The sequence below is a fragment of the Toxotes jaculatrix genome, chromosome 19 (assembly GCF_017976425.1).
Source record: "Toxotes jaculatrix isolate fToxJac2 chromosome 19, fToxJac2.pri, whole genome shotgun sequence".
In the NCBI taxonomy this organism is placed as follows: Eukaryota; Metazoa; Chordata; class Actinopteri; family Toxotidae; genus Toxotes; species Toxotes jaculatrix.
In genome coordinates this window covers 3,635,015-3,650,844 of record NC_054412.1, presented here as the reverse complement: position 1 = coordinate 3,650,844, position 15,830 = coordinate 3,635,015, and the positions used below count along the sequence as shown (strand labels likewise).

At 41.4% G+C, this 15,830-nt stretch overlaps 1 protein-coding gene across 2 annotated transcripts in view; it reads left to right on the top strand.

Annotated features, from left to right (window-relative positions):
- The window catches only part of LOC121199721 (exostosin-1), a 152,229-nt gene extending 147,026 nt beyond the window's left edge, over positions 1-5,203 (top strand). For both annotated transcript variants that reach the window (XM_041064632.1, XM_041064631.1), the window contains 3 exons: positions 1,022-1,182; positions 2,087-2,258; positions 4,262-5,203. In XM_041064632.1, the coding sequence (XP_040920566.1) occupies positions 1,022-1,182; positions 2,087-2,258; positions 4,262-4,447 (519 nt within the window). In that variant the 3' untranslated portion in view covers positions 4,448-5,203. The remainder of the gene's footprint in view (positions 1-1,021; positions 1,183-2,086; positions 2,259-4,261) is intronic.
- The last annotated feature ends 10,627 nt before the right edge of the window (positions 5,204-15,830 follow it).

Below are 15,830 nucleotides of genomic sequence, written 5' to 3'. Positions count from 1 at the left end.
TGTAAACAAGCTGTTGTATTTCTTTGCACCAACATCACCTGAAACTTGGATTTACCACCTCTGGAGCAGTGCTGGAATTTAGCTCCAGGAATCACAGTGGAAACAAAAGCAGAGTCTGTAACAATGGCTACACCTCAACTTACAGCTTAAGTTAAATTTGTACACACTCAAAAATAGACGTGATCTCACCTGAACCAACACGGAATATCTTTTAACCCAGCCTGATCCAGAACCTCTGCAGCATTTCAAACCTGATGTTTTTGCTATGATGTGCTTGTTTTATAATCCTCTCAGAAAACGTTCCTCACCATGAATGTGTGTAATCTGCATTTGTTGGTTTTCTGTTAACGTCTGTAAACAGGGATGCACCGTTTCTACATTTTCAGCTCTGTGTGAATTTCTGCTCTGTAACTCAACACTTCCTGCAGCTCCTTTACAATAAAGGCCATAATCTGCCATTTTCATTTGAAGGCTTTTATACTGGACTGATTTCTGAGAACTGTTGTTTGCTGCTCGTTTAACATTTAAATATTCTGAATGCACACCTGATAAACAGTTTCTCTTGAATCTGTTTATGTAGAGGTTTGATTTTATACTTTTTACTTTAATATACTTAACTGATATGTGATTTAATGGGCAAGTTTCCGGTGGGAGAAAAATTCTCAGAATGTTTAAATGCCATTTGAAATGCTCTTTGTTGGGCTGTGAAGAGGCAGAGAGGCCGTTGTTTAGGAGATGTCCTTTCAGGCTCAGCAGGCTAAATGCCATTTGATAGGTATTCTGAATATGCTGTTTACCTCATCTACAAGCTGTTTTATATTCTGAAGCTCCTGTGTATTTTTAATAAACTAGCTAGATCACTTCTTTGCATTACTTCCCCCTTCCTCCTCTTTCTTCTTCCTTTTTATTTCTTTTTTTACTTCTTGTCTTTATTTTCTTCTGTTTTATCATGTTTATTTTCAATTGGCCTCCTCCTCATTTCTCTTCTCCCCCCCTTTCTCTTTCTTTTCTGCTCCCCCAGGTGGATTTTGCCTTTATTGTATGGCAGAGTTTTCCGGAGCGTATCGTAGGTTATCCAGCCAGGAGCCACTACTGGGATGGTTCCAGATCCCGCTGGGGCTACACCTCCAAGTGGACCAATGACTACTCCATGGTCCTCACAGGAGCAGCTTTCTACCACAGGTACAGAAGCCACACGATCTCCTGCTGATCAGTGAAGCTCTGCAGCTGCAGTATTTAAAGTCATGTAACACAGTTAAATGAAAATGTAAAAATAACTTTACGCTGAAGTCAAGCTGTGCCCTGCACTTTTTGGTGCAGTTTAGTCTGAGAGCAGGAAAAAAGTGTCGCGCACTCTGGCTCAATATTTTTCTTTATTTACCGTAGACAGTTTCGTCCCTCAGGCCTTCTTCAAGATATAGTCTGAACATGCTGTCAGGTTGATCTATTCCAGCTCCAAAGAAATACTTATTCCTTCTCCACAAGATACAAACCAAGTTTAAAGTCATCACTCACAATTCACATTTTATTTTTTTACTGAGGTAATAGAACAGGAAATGAGATAATACCATCTTTCTCCATCTCTCTGTTATCTCATAAAACGATTGTCAAATACACAAAGCAAGAACTGAGAGAAGAAACGAAACTAAAGTATTAAGCAGAGCGGTAAATTGCACGGAGAAGAGTGTTGCTCTCTGAAGGGATTTGAAGCGTCTTGTCATGCAGATAAACAGCTCTCTCATTGTTCTATTGTTAGGACTCTCAATGCGACTCTTTAGTCCTTTTGTTATTCAGAATCTCAAATGCCAAGACAAGGCAGAAAAAAATGAGTCAGCGAGTGAGAGGGAAAGGTGGAAAGTGTGTGTTTGTGTGCGTGTGTGTGTGTTTGTGAGTGTGTGAGGGACGGCAGACCTTGGCGGGGAGGTAACAGAGTTGACAGTGATCTAGTGCTCCCATGCTGCTGAGAGTGCAACACAGCTACCATGCAGAATAGAACAGAAAAGAAGTGCATCTTAAAAGAAGAAAAGAAATAGATACACAAATATCCTCATCTGTCTTTTTTCCTCTGTGTGTGCGTGTGCGTCAGATACTACAACTACCTGTTCACCCACCACGTCCCGGCCAGCCTGCTGACCATGGTGGACCGCATGGCAAATTGCGAGGACATCCTGATGAACTTTGTGGTCTCGGCCGTTACCAAGCAACCGCCAATCAAAGTCACACAGAAGAAGCAGTACAAGGAAACCATGATGTCCCAGGTAGGACGGAATGAAGCCAGTCATTGTCAGGAGAATTCACAGCAAGTGAGTGTGAGCTGTGTTGATGACGTTTCCATCCTGTCTTCTGCACCACTGTCATCTGTGCGTCACCTTTAAGAGCGCTGACGTGACAGTGGTTTGAAGACAGTGAAAAGGCCATAAGTGACAGTGGAGAAGCTGTAGGCTATACACAGCCCTGACCTTCTCTTTGGGAGATCCCTATATGTGCATGTTGTGTGTCTGTGTGTGTGTGTGTGTGTGTGTGTGTGTGTGTGTGTGTGTGTGTGTGTGTGTGTGTGTGTGTGTGTGTGTGTGTGTGTGTGTGTGTGTGTGTGTGTGTGTGAAAGTGTGTATGCGTGAGCTTCGTGTGGCCACGGCCCTGTGTCAGGTTCTGATTGATGGCCTGACCACAGGCAGGACGATGACTCTGCAGTACGGACTCAGTGATTAATGTCTTAATTGTGAAGGCAGCATGGCAAACCAAGATTTACTCCCTCCTTCCCCTCACTCTCTCTTTTTTCTTTGAGTGTCTCCCTCTTCCTTCCTCCCCCTCCCTCACCCCTGATTTGTTGCTTTGCTTCAAGCAACAGCAGATAAGCATTTAACACTTTGACCAGTGAAATAAAGTTTTGATGAAGGAAAGGAAGCTTTTATTATTTGATCATATTGTATTTAAAAGCAGAGATGTTTCATTCAAAGTGCCAGACCATTTACATGTGATTTTTATTTTGTATTTTTTGTAGTTTCATTATTTTACCTGATTTCCTGTGCCCCATGCCAGTTTATCAAAGGGGTCTGCTGCCCTCTCATGCCCCCTCTCCAGTTCATCTCCCTATAGCCCCCCTCGTGTCCAGTCCTCATCCCTCCTCCAGAGGGGTTGTCCATCTCAGATAACCAGGTGACCAGGTGAGGACACAGAGCAGAGATGTCTGTTATCTCTGTGACTTACTGGAACCACAGCAGCCTGTCCAGACTGGGCGACAAGCTCATAAAGGTGCAGATGGAGCCCCTGATGTTATACTGGATAAAGTACTACATTTAGTAGCCACTGTATTAGGTGCACTAGTCTCGTTTTATAAAAGTGACTTATTGCGTTGTGCCAGGTGGAACACTCGTTGCTAAATGTCAGTACAACAAAGCAGCTGTTGGTCTTAAAAATCTTACAGGGACTCTCTGCCCTCGTCCTTTGTGACGTGAAACATGCGAAACCTTAAAGTGGGAAATTTGTTGTCAGTTTCAGCCTGTAACGTGTACAATGGCTGTGCCTGCTGAGTGAGTGCACTCAGACCAACACACTCACTGACAGACAGAGTGAGATAAGCAGCCTTCTAGTTAGAGCCGAAAAGGGGAAAAACAAACTGCGCTTCCTAACAATATGTGAAAGAGACTTCGTGTGTATGTTTTCTACCAGTCAGACTTTCTGCGCTGCTGTTTGCTGGAGTGTCAACGAGCAAGCAGCTGAACCGAAGCAGGTCAGGTTGACCAGCTCTGTCAGTATGATGGACCTGGACTCTCTGTGAAAACAAATAGTGAGAAATATGTTTTACTATGAGCAACACTTCCTGTCCATGTCCTGACAAGCTGTCCACGATGAGGAGGTTCACCAGCAAGGACCACAGGACTGACATCGGAGGGGACACCTTCGCTTCACCTGAAAATTTGCTGCCTTGTCAGATACAGTAGTTACATTACATTACATTACATTACATTACATTTTCTGGTGTGACCTGACCTTTACCATACCCGTGTGACACTGTAAATAAAAGTGGATCTTTTTACTGTAAGACTTCGGTGAGCTGATGCGTTTTACATATATATTACATGCTCAGTTAAATAACCTTATATTGTTTCATTTCTGTTATCACAGTGGTTTGTTACACAGTCGGCATCCTTGTTATTACACTATTACCTTCTACAGAGCTGCTTTGATTGTTTCCTCACCTGCTCTAATACATTCATCCTCTCCCTCTCCATCTTGTCTATCTCTGTTTCTCTAAACCAAGGGCTCCAAGGCGTCTCAGTGGGCCGACCCGGACCACTTCGCCCAGCGTCAGACCTGCATGAACGCCTTCAGCCACTGGCTGGGCTTCATGCCCCTGGTGCACTCCCAGATGAGGCTGGACCCGGTGTTGTTCAGGGACCAGGTTTCCATCCTGAGGAAGAAATACAGGGACATTGAGAGGCTGTGAAGGCACAAGGATACACACCAAATCACTGACAGAGACAAAGTGTGTGTTCCGGTGTGTGTGTGTGTTGGGAGGGGGGGGGGGGGTGTTCTTGTGTTTCCAGTTCAAGAGATTATGACAAGAATACACACAGTGAATGTGAATATTTATGAGACTATAAAGGAAAACTCACACATGCACTGGACATAAAAATGATAAAGCACTGAGATAAGCATAAGGCATTTAACTGCGCATTTCTATAAAAAAAACAACAACAAACAAAAAAAAAACCAGATTGTGTATGCGTGGTTGATAACAGCAAGTAACTGTGCATACCCGCCATCTGTGACAGTACACATAAATATGAATGCATGGATACACATGCAGCTAAGTCCTGGACCTATTCAAGGCAGTCCTGGCCACAGACATACAGTATGTGTTGCATGGTTTGAAAATGACAGCTGTTCAAGGACCTGAAAAATGTAATGTGTTTGAATTTTTTTTTTTTAAATCTAAGAGATATGTTTATTGTGGATGTTGGTCAGTTGGCATTAGAGGAGTATGCAGTGTATTGTTGGAAAACAGGTTCAAGAGATTTGTTGAGTCATAGGTTGTATTCATAAAGTCAAAGGAAGCACTCTGTGGGGTCATGTATGTACAGTACAGATACATTATGAAGGAAAGGGGCAAACTGTAGTTTCTGGGTCGGGCCAAATGACAGCTGCTACCCCAAAACATCCAGAGACGATGGCAATGCCTCTTGTATACTATTATAGATTTTCAGCAGCAGTTCCTGTCTGTATGAAGCAAATAAAAAATAAACCAAGGTTATGTTATGTTATAAGACTAGAGGCCAGGTGTCAACTCTGTTTCTTCCTTACTGTGTTTTTTTTCTATCCTTGAATTGAATTTGCACTTTACCGTGTTCTGTTTTTTCTGGTGTAGAGATTTCTTTGTTGTTGTTCTGTATTTTTTTCCCTTTAAGGATCAAAGAATCCGATCAGTGGCATTTTTTGTCGTGCTGTATTGATTCCTTTGTGTGAACGCTGACTCCTCTGCCCTCGCCCTGCGTGTAGGTGCGCAGCGATTCAATGAGCTAAACACAGATGGGAGTTCGCTTTCAAGTCTTCACTGAGTTGTAATGGACAACGAGTACAATGGCAGCGATTCCAGCTGTAGTTTGGATGGAAGCTTGTTTGGAACCAGGTAGTTTCAGTTAAGCTGCTATAGAAATGTGTTACACTATAAGCTTGTCTATCAGTTGGTCATTTGCAGGACACCGTTGGATCAGGTAGGTGTAGACCTGTATATACTGTTTTTTTTTTTTTTTTCAAAACTGATAGCAACATTTTTTTTCATTTAACCTGCTGCTCACTGTTGTTTTTGCCAGTATTCAGCCAGTAAGGAGTTGCTGGTGCAGCTGCTAGGTCATGATCCTATTCCAGCTTCACGCCCCTAAAAGCTGCCACTGTGTGCACAGCCCAGCAGGAGGATACGCTGTGAAGAGCTGAACCCAGGACGGTCCAAGCGATGCTGGGTGAGTGTTTTTTGGCCACAGGAGATACTTCAGTCGTGCTCGTGTCAAGAATGTGTAGCAGGGACCGGGCACGTGATAGAAGTGGGGTTATTTGCATCATGTATAGGATGCGGTGTATTGTGTTGTGTCTTATGGGTGCCACACCACAGCTTCGCATCAGTGTGGAAATCAAAGATCATGGATTTTAAACAACAAAGGAAAATAAATTCTTAGAGATATTTACAACTGTAGTTCAAACAGATTTCTTTATTCCTGTTTCCCTTCACTGGAAATATCCTTTGATCGTGACCGTCTTAACTACTTTATATCTGGTTTTGATCTGTGGCTCAGACTGAAAGGATGAAACTGCAGATGAGCAACGCACAGTTTGCATGTTGTGGTGTGGTGCTGGCCTCAATGTTTAAACAGAGAACATCTCTGACACCTCAGCAGCCACTGCTCAGGTGAGAAACGTAATCGAATTCCAACCATGATGAGTGGAAGCCATAAACATACTGTAAATTACACACAAACACACAGTCTGTTCCCACGGCTATAAAGGAGCCAATCAACCCATATTTCCTTGAAGCCCCCTCATAACTTCTGCCACTCTTCATTTGTTTTTCCCTTCATCTATCTATATTTGATTTTTTTTACTCTCACCTTTCTTCTCCTCCCTCCTGTCGAAGACGATAATTATACTCAGCTGATCTTACTCTCTAGTTTTCCCTGTGTACCATTATTTCTTCTGACCCCCCACCCCCCTTCTTTTCAGGCTTTCTCCCTTGTTCCCTCTTGTCTCTCACAGCCAATAACCAGGATCTCTTTATCACTGATGGGACACGTGTCTTCAAACCAAGATCCACAATCTCTTAAGAATTAACACATCAAGGGATGATGAACTCCTTCACACAAACCAAACACTGACATCAAAACTAGACACTTTGATAGTATATACAGCTACACAGGTATCCTATCATCAAAAAGGTTGCATGATCTTGATCTTTTAGTAATAACTCGTGTTGAAGAAACTCCACAAAACAAGAGACCAAACATGTAAAGAAATGTCGCAGTTCTCAAACGTGCCGTTCTGCCCTGCAGTCTATCATCAGATTTATTTTGTTGCACACACAATGATTTTCTTCTCTCACCAGTTTTGTTATTGTAACAATAACTAAAGACAAGCAACACTGTAGATGTTTTATTTAATGGAGACTTCTGTGTTTATTTTGCGTTAATTAGATTGGTTTATTGTGGTAAAACCAGACAGTCATCGGGGCCTTGATGCTGGTGGTGGAGATGAGTCACAGACCACAAAGACAGAAGAGGTAAAACAGGTGAGTAAGTTAAAATATCTTTCAGGAAGGATGACAGGAAAGCCTGTAAATGCAAATAAACCCCAGTGAAATCAGTGGATCTATGTTGACAGTATTTGTTACAGACACATACATTGTTGAGATTTAAGAGAGTGACCTATCAAAATAAAGTGGTACCATTCAGAGTTGTCACAGCATGAGACCAGAATGGACCATTTTTCCATTAAACTCAAAGCTCTTTTTTTTTTTTTTTCATGTGCACCCTCTTTTCCTACAGTCTGGCAAACTACCAGAACCAACAGATGATTTAGTGCCAGCTACAATGGCTTTCATTTCAGTTTGCTTTAGGGAATTCTCCTTTTGCTCTTATGATGCATTATTATGGTGCGTGTGTGTGTGTTTGTGTGTGTACATTTTGGTTTGAAACCATTGTGGTAAGGACATTGGCTGGGTTCAGGGTAGAAATAGGCTTAGGTTAAGGTTTGGGCATTTAGTCAGCGAGTTTCCTCACAACTGTAGAAAAACGTTAAACGATAAATTCAACCAGCCAGTTTGATAAATATGTGAATGATATGATGTTAGTTAAGCAGACAGACAGTTAATCAGTCCACATATTTCCAGTGTATTGTTGAAGTGGTGTGAGGACACTGCCCTTTCTTAACGAGAGTAAGAGTATTGTTGTGAGTGACCGCGATGCTTGTCATTATTTTTGCAACTGCTTTGATTAATGATCAGTCTGTTGAAGCAGTAGAGGAGTTTAAATATCTAGGAACCTTTTTTTGATTGCACTTAAAGTTTTACAGCCAACACAGAACATGTTTTTTTTTTTAAAAGCCCTTGAATCTAATCAGGAAACTGCATTTATATGATACAGGCAAGAATATTTCAGAGACTGTTTACAGACGTCTTGTTGAAAGTTTTAACTTTTAATATGTGCATGTGGTATGGGCACCTGGGGGCTGAGAACAAAAACAGGCAGTCCAGAATTACAAACATGGCCAGTACAATTATCGGGAAAGAGCAGAAACAAGTGGGATTTATTAAACGTAGGTAAAAACAAAAAGCCCGACAAATTGTGTCTGATCCAGTTCATCCCCTTCTTTAAGAATTCATCAAACTGGCCTCAGGTAGACACTATAGAGCTGCTGCAGAAGCCAATTTACCAGACGTCTTTCATACCAAATGCAATAACTGCGCTAAATTTGTAAACACCGTTCACACTGGAACCATGTTCATTATTGTTGTCTGAACTGTGCATGTTATATTATTTATTATTGTATGTATTGTGATTTACAATTGTGTATTTTTAACCAGCCTGAAGCCAAAGGCAATAATATTATTATTATTATTCTTTGAATATTTGAAAGCATTTTGTGAAGCAGGACTGTGGTTAGGAGACAAGGATAAAACATGGCCTCCTCTGTCAAATCACCACCAAACTCCTCCCTGAAAGATTTCAGAGCACTGCACTAACATCGCTCTGCTTCTGCCTTTGCCTTTGAGGGAGAACATTGATATTCTGGTGTAGATTGGAGGAAAATGTAAGGTTGTTTTAAGTGCTTGAACAAATGCCTGATGCTGTTGCAGATTCCTCTCAGAGTTGGTGCAGCAGCTTGCTCTTGAGGACAGCAGATGGAGTCACCTTGTGTCGGTGAAGGAGGTTGCATCTTACAGGTAAGCTTGCTGCGTTGGTCGTGCCTCAACGTTTGAGCGCCGCCCTCCCACAGGGCCAATCAGAGCTGATTTTTTCTATTTCTGTCTCCAGCTATCACAGCATGTTTTTCATATGTTTTCTCACCGTCTCTCTCATTTTGACTGACTCTGAATTAGATTTGAGCTAATGGCCTAATGCCGCTTCTGTTTGATCTGCAGTGAGTTTGGAGTTCGAATTTTGATGTTTGTGTTTCCCTCAAGGGCAGAAGCTCTCTGCAGGTAAGTCACGTGTGTGTGTGTGTGTGTGTGTGTGTGTGTGTGTGTGTGTGTGTGTGTGTGTGTGTGTGTGTGTGTGTGTGTGTGTGTGTGTGTGTGTGTGTGTGTGTGTGTGTGTGTGTGTGTGTGTGTGTGGTGGTTTAAAGCCAATAAAGGTGCACAAGTCAGGCACAAATAGCTGTGACTGCTGCATATTCATGCCTTCTATTATTCCTCTTTTGTCTACCTCTGTTCCATCTGAGTGATGTGAGTCAGTGAAGCACAGAGTAAAGACCTCTTGTCTGTAAAGAGCTGTCAATAGGGAGCCCAGACCATAATAATATCCTGAAGACTACTTCTCTGCAGCAGACAGACTTTTTTTTTTTTTTCAGGCCGACACACACACCTCTCATACACACACACACCTCACATACACAACTTCCTCCTCCTTGCAAGAGCGTGTTAAAGGGTCTTGTCTCCATTGTGATCAATACAGGTCAGTGTTAGTCATTGGATGTGATCATCCATGGGTTCCCTCAGGAGGAAACTAAACCGCTTCACTTCTCCGTGTCTGTACTTACTGGGCAGTGCGCATGGATCCCTGTTCCTGCTGATTTCAGTGACAGTGCTGAAGTCAATGGCTGGACAATGAAACACGAAAAAATAAATCTGACAGAGGGGGAGAGTAAGAGGCGCAGAGGGTTTGTAAGTGGCGTAAAAACAGTAAAATACGGAAATCTCCAGGGATCCATGAACACGTCTCTGACAGAATGACCAGTAGCTTTGTTTCACTCTTCGGTAAACCATATTTCAGCATACGTAAGGGACAACAAAGTTTCGTTGTGTTTCGGAAAATTTAAATGCAAATTGTTTTCTGATTAATTATCTGCAGATATGTGTTTCAGAATCAAAGTTCAGCTTTCTCAGTGAGAAAGTCGGGTAATAAGGGAAGTAATAGTAGTAATGATTTAAAAGCTTTAAGACAGTTTATTCATCCCTGGTGCTGCCATAAACTTCAAAATAGAAGACGGTGGAATTCAGGCTTGTATGTTATAGTTTATTGGAGAATCTCTCATCATCAGTGTTCAGTTTGGTGACTAAATATAATGAAGTGTGGAGCAGTTTTCAGTTTGTGTTGCTCTGCTGTTGAGATGCTGCTGCCTCCAACACTATACCTATAACTATGAACATGACAGTCGTTTCTCTTTAACAGTTTACTGAAGACGTTTTATAGTAAATGTCATTTTACTTTAACTGTTTTACTTCATTTCTCTTTTTTTCTCATTTTCACATTAGTGGTATGAGGTTAATAGCCCACATTCAGATACCAACAAAAAAAAAAAAACAGAAGAAAAACAAACAAAACAAAATAAACGAGTGGCTTTGGTGACTCATGGCAGCTCCATCATATGTGTCTGTAGTACAGAGAGCGACAGAAAACAGAACATCCATCCATCTTGTCCTCCCATCAGTCCATTGGACTCAATCAATCCTGACAGCCAGCCTCTCCTCGCCTTTCATCTCTCACTCACTCTGTTTTTTTTTTTTTTTCTAAGCCGTCAGCATCCATCTCATTCGTTACGGCTCTATTATGCAGCGCTGCCTCAATAAAATAACAAACGCATGAATAAATCATACCCATCCTCAATGTCTCTGATTCATAGAGTTTGGATAATTATTCAGTTTTTCATGAGAGAGCACTCATTGATTCGCCATGACCCCAGACAGTTTCCAAGGTTATGGAATTGGAAATTGATTGGCGGCGAGCGATGATGGAGAAAGGAACGAACTCGCAGAAGATCCAAATATTCAAATCTCTCACCCTCTTTCTCTCTCTGCTCTCACTCCTCAAATATCCGTGACCAAATGGACTTATAATTGGAAGTCAGGGGGCCCAGAAATACTCCTCACCTTCTCTCTGAGTCGTCTAGATATTAGTTCTGGTGAGTTACGGGGGTTGATATGAGCACATGGGGAGAAGATGAGGGAAAGAGAAAGTCATTAGGAGGAGCCCGGCGCTTTATTTGTAAGGGACTTTCTCATCCTGTAATTTTTTTTCTTTCTATTTTTCTTACATGTACTTTTCTCTTTTTCACGCACACACACACACACGCACGCACACACACACACACACACACACACACATTCCCTCGTCCATCTTTTCCTCTCTTCCAACAATGTTTCTCATTATAGCCTGTCTCCTCACATTTGTCATATTGGGCAGTCACCCGTGATGATATCATAGGGTACTGGGGCATTTTGTGTGTGTGCGTGCATGTGTGCGTGTGTGTGTGTGTGTGTGTGTGTGTGTTTTTCAGTCATTTGCAGCAGTGACTTGGCTTTTCAGAACACCCCTGTGAGATTCCTCACACACATGTTCACACACACACACACACACACGCTGACAGGGAGTCAGAAAGTCCTATTTGCTTCAGAGTCCTTATTTCTTCCTGGTGGGTGTTGAGAGTCCCCCATTGTCTGAATTGAATAGGACATGTCTCTGGATCTATGAATCCTATTATGAAGGAAGTGAAAGAGAGGAGGAAGGGGGAGAAAAGGAAGATGGGGAGATGGATTTTAAATGGAGCAATGCAGCGACAGAACATGTACAGACACTGTCATCACCAGACAAACGGCAGCATTGATCATTTGCTCACATGCTAAAAATGGCCTGACGACAGACAACATGTGATGGTGTGAAAAATCACTGTCCTCTCTCAGCAATTAGCATAACACAAAAAAATAGGCATGGAGGGAGTCAGCATGGGCAGTTGGATATAGAAAATGCATTTTCATGCAACTTTGTCTCTTAAAAATTATACTTGTACAGTTAACTGGTGTCAGCAGGTTATGTTTTTATCAACATTGCTGCCAAAGCACAATGTCCATACTGAATCCTGTCTGAAAAACATTTCCATTTGTTTTCTGTACAGTCTCTGGACCAGAGATGGCTGACGTTGTTTCTTTTATGCATGTTTGTTCCACAGCCCAAACTGTGTGTTTATTACTGTAACCAAGACAACAAAGGTCTGGTGCACCTTCCACTGGTACGTTTCCATGGGTCGTATCTGAGACTCGGGACAAGCAGTCTTTAAGATGCAGGACCTGCTGAATAATTAAATGGTCCTAACTAGATGAAAATAATTCTTTGGAGTAAAGCCCCAACATCTGAGTCGCAAAGACTTCATAAAGCATCATCAGTGTAAATTCTGTAGTTAAAAAAAAAAAAAAAAAAAAAAAAAGCCAAATGCCATTAGATACTGTTGAAATGGGGGGGGGGGGGGGGGGTATATCATGCTGTTTGCCTTGGCATCTATTTTGATTTGCCTTTATTGTGCAGTCAAAGACAAATGCTAAAAATCTTCAAAATTCAAACTATTTAAATATATATGTTGCTTTGAAAGATAAATGAAAGTGTCTTTATTTGGGTTTCAAATGGGAAAACTTCTCTAAAAGTCAGCTTTCTTTGAATTTTGTGTGTCTGCGGAGTTCAGATCAACCTCACACTTGTCTGTGTGTCAGTGAAACCTCTGTGTAATGGGTGCTGCTGTGGTCAAACACACACATACACACACAAAATGGACATGAGCACACACAGTTCCTTGGGGGCAAAGTGTCAGGAAATGAGATCTGAATCAGGAGGGAAGGAAGTTGAATTCTAAAATAAGAAAAACAAATCAACACCGTCGAAACAATCTGGCCTCCGTGAGTGTGTGTGTGTGTGTCTGTGTGTGTAACAAGTGTAAATGAAATGATCTGCACACTTTGTAATTGCTTTCTATCCAGCAAGGGTGCCAAACTCATGATTGAGAGAGTGAGAGAGACAAAGGGTGTAAAACCAGGAGAACGTTCTCTGAGAACTGGAAGTGTACACACCTGATGATTAAATGGTATTATTTTGGAAAGGCTCCAGTTCAGGTGCTTTCACACGTTAAGGGCACCGGGGCCACTGCTCTGTGTGGAAAGACCATAAATAGACTTTGATGATGTGGTTGATACAACTTAAGCATCAGCAGCTCACGAAGTGAGAGTTTCCGTCAACACTAATGTTTCTCGGTTTCTTACAGACAAGTCAGTCAGCTGCTTTTATTTGTGTATTGTTCAAATTATGCAGCAATTTTTGTACAACTGTCAGTTTTACCAAAAAATAATGATACTAAACAATAATTCTGAAATAAAACAAAGCCACAAGTTGCTGTTAGAGGTCAGGGTCCGTGGGTCTAATGATTTGATGCGTTGATGAGTTTTTGTTAAAGTCAGATACATGTGAAAACAGGAAATGTCTGTTGTGAAGCTGCAGGTGAGACACTCAGGTCTGACAGAGAGACGTCTGTAAAGCTGCTAACATGTAGTCATGGTGATGCAGCTCAGAGTGACTGAGGGGTCTGATGCACTTCAGGGTCCTTTCCAGCGACTTAACGTCACAGGTGAAGGGTGACGTTTAACATACAGTAAAACGTATGTAAAACCTGTACCTGTATGTGTGATACAGGTACAGGTCGTGTACTGTAGGTAATTATAATCTGCTATAACTATATAAAAGTGGAATCTATACCAGATATAATGTTTGTATAAGGTTTAACAATATAAGCTTTAACAGCTTATATTATGGGTAGTTTTCTAGGTAATGTCCCAGAAAGAGCTGAGTGATTTGGATTTTAAAAAGGGGGAAAATAGAAACTTTCTTTACAGAAAGGCTCCATTTGGAAATATTGATCCATTATTCATTTATTATTAGAAACTTTATTCTCCATATTCATTGAATTGTATAATTGTCTATAGACAAATTTCACATATTGCGTGGTCAGCTGACCTGCTGTGCACTCATTAAAAGACTCCATCTTACGCTAGCAATTAAGTAGAACTGATTCACTGGAAATGTGCCAGTTTAGAGCTGTTTATATTTTCCTTATAATTAGAAACCAATCATTTGTTTCCAGGAAATCTTTGGGGAAATTATTAAGAAATTACAAACCTGTAAAATAAAGCATTAGCAAAGATTCTTCATCATAAATTATTCAGTGGATAGCTGTTGTTTCTGCAATTATATCCCTGAATAGCATTGTAGTTTTGTACACGTGTGCGTGGTTTTACCATTAAAATATTAAAATGTGAGTGACAGTTTCATTTCAATGATTTTTTAATTTTAATTTTACCATGAAGGGAGAAAACGTCCCCAAATGCAACAGCATCAGTCGGTAGCAAAGTAAAACACCACCTGTATGTTTTCATGTATCAGGAATTTGCTTCTTAATTCTCATTCACAAACTATAAGAAAACTTAAACACGGGAGTGATTTCTGGCTCACTCCCGTGTTTGTTGTTCACTCATCGATGTGGCTTACAGGTGCATGTGAATACCTTCACCTGAAAGAGACCTCGTGACCGGTATCTGTTTGTCCTCGTGCTTGTAAACATGTACACAAATACCCCGGAAGGTTTAGAGGAAGTGGATCTGCTCTGAGAAATGCTTTAAAGATGCTGTGAATTTAAACAGGGTCAGAATGACTAAGAGGGTTGGTGACATACAGGAGGAAGGAAGAATCAGAGGTGAAGAGATAAAGAGAGACAAAGAGAACAGACTTACCTTTTCAACCTTTACAGACAGTTACACTGTCAGCACTCCCTCTTCAGTGGAATGACAGTCTGAGAACAGCAACCCCAACGGGAAGGTGACATTTACCTTTTTTTATGGCCTACAAAGAGCACACACACACACACACTGTACATTCCAGCTCCTGACAGTGTCAATGTTTCCATTAAGCATTGAACTTGTGCCAATTTGAATGTCTCTGAAGAGCAGACCAGCTCTTTTCACAGGCGGAGCAGGGAGCACACAGGTGCACAGATCAGATGAAATATGGAGATGAATATTTGCTTGCATGAGATCTCTTGTCCCATGCATCAATGGTTGGAAAAAAAAAAAAATCAGATATTATAGTCAGGAAACTGTGTGCAAACATGGTGAATAGTTGCGTCAGGAATTTTAAATTCAGGCTGTACCTCGTGTTTTTCCTGCATGATAATGGTCCTTTTGACTGAGGACATTTTGACATGTCACAGTAGGAAAAGCACACACTGTTATGGCTCACCAGGGACCTTAATTAGAACAGATCCATTGTTAAGGTTATCAGCAACACCTGTGCTTCTTCTACCAGTCACAACGTCTCCTGTGAAAGAGGTTTTTCATGGGTGTAGTCTCATTTAGTCAGGTAAAAATAGGACAGGCCTGGCAATACTCAGCATGTTTCAGTATGTTTCTTAAATCCCATGAGATTACCAAAACCAACAGTACACTAACCGTGCTAACGCGTATTGCCCGTGTAACCAACACACAGTATTAGACACGTTATTATTATCTATTCTTACACAGTTTCATTCCTCTGTGCCACGGAGCTCACATACACGCTCTGTAGTTTGCTTTGGCTCAGTCCCACATACGCTGTCCTGCTGCTGTAAAACCACCAAATGTGTATTAATCCACAGCTGAAAATAGTCCCATACAAATGTATTATTTACTCCAGTTTGCATAATGTTTGCTGAAAACAACAGGGACCGGCTTTTTGAGGAAATTACTGAGTCTTTAAAAGAAAGGTGGTTGTTTAATAACACATTTCTCTGCCGTCATTGAAAGTTTATAACCTCAGTAGAAACCAATGGCCTTGGGT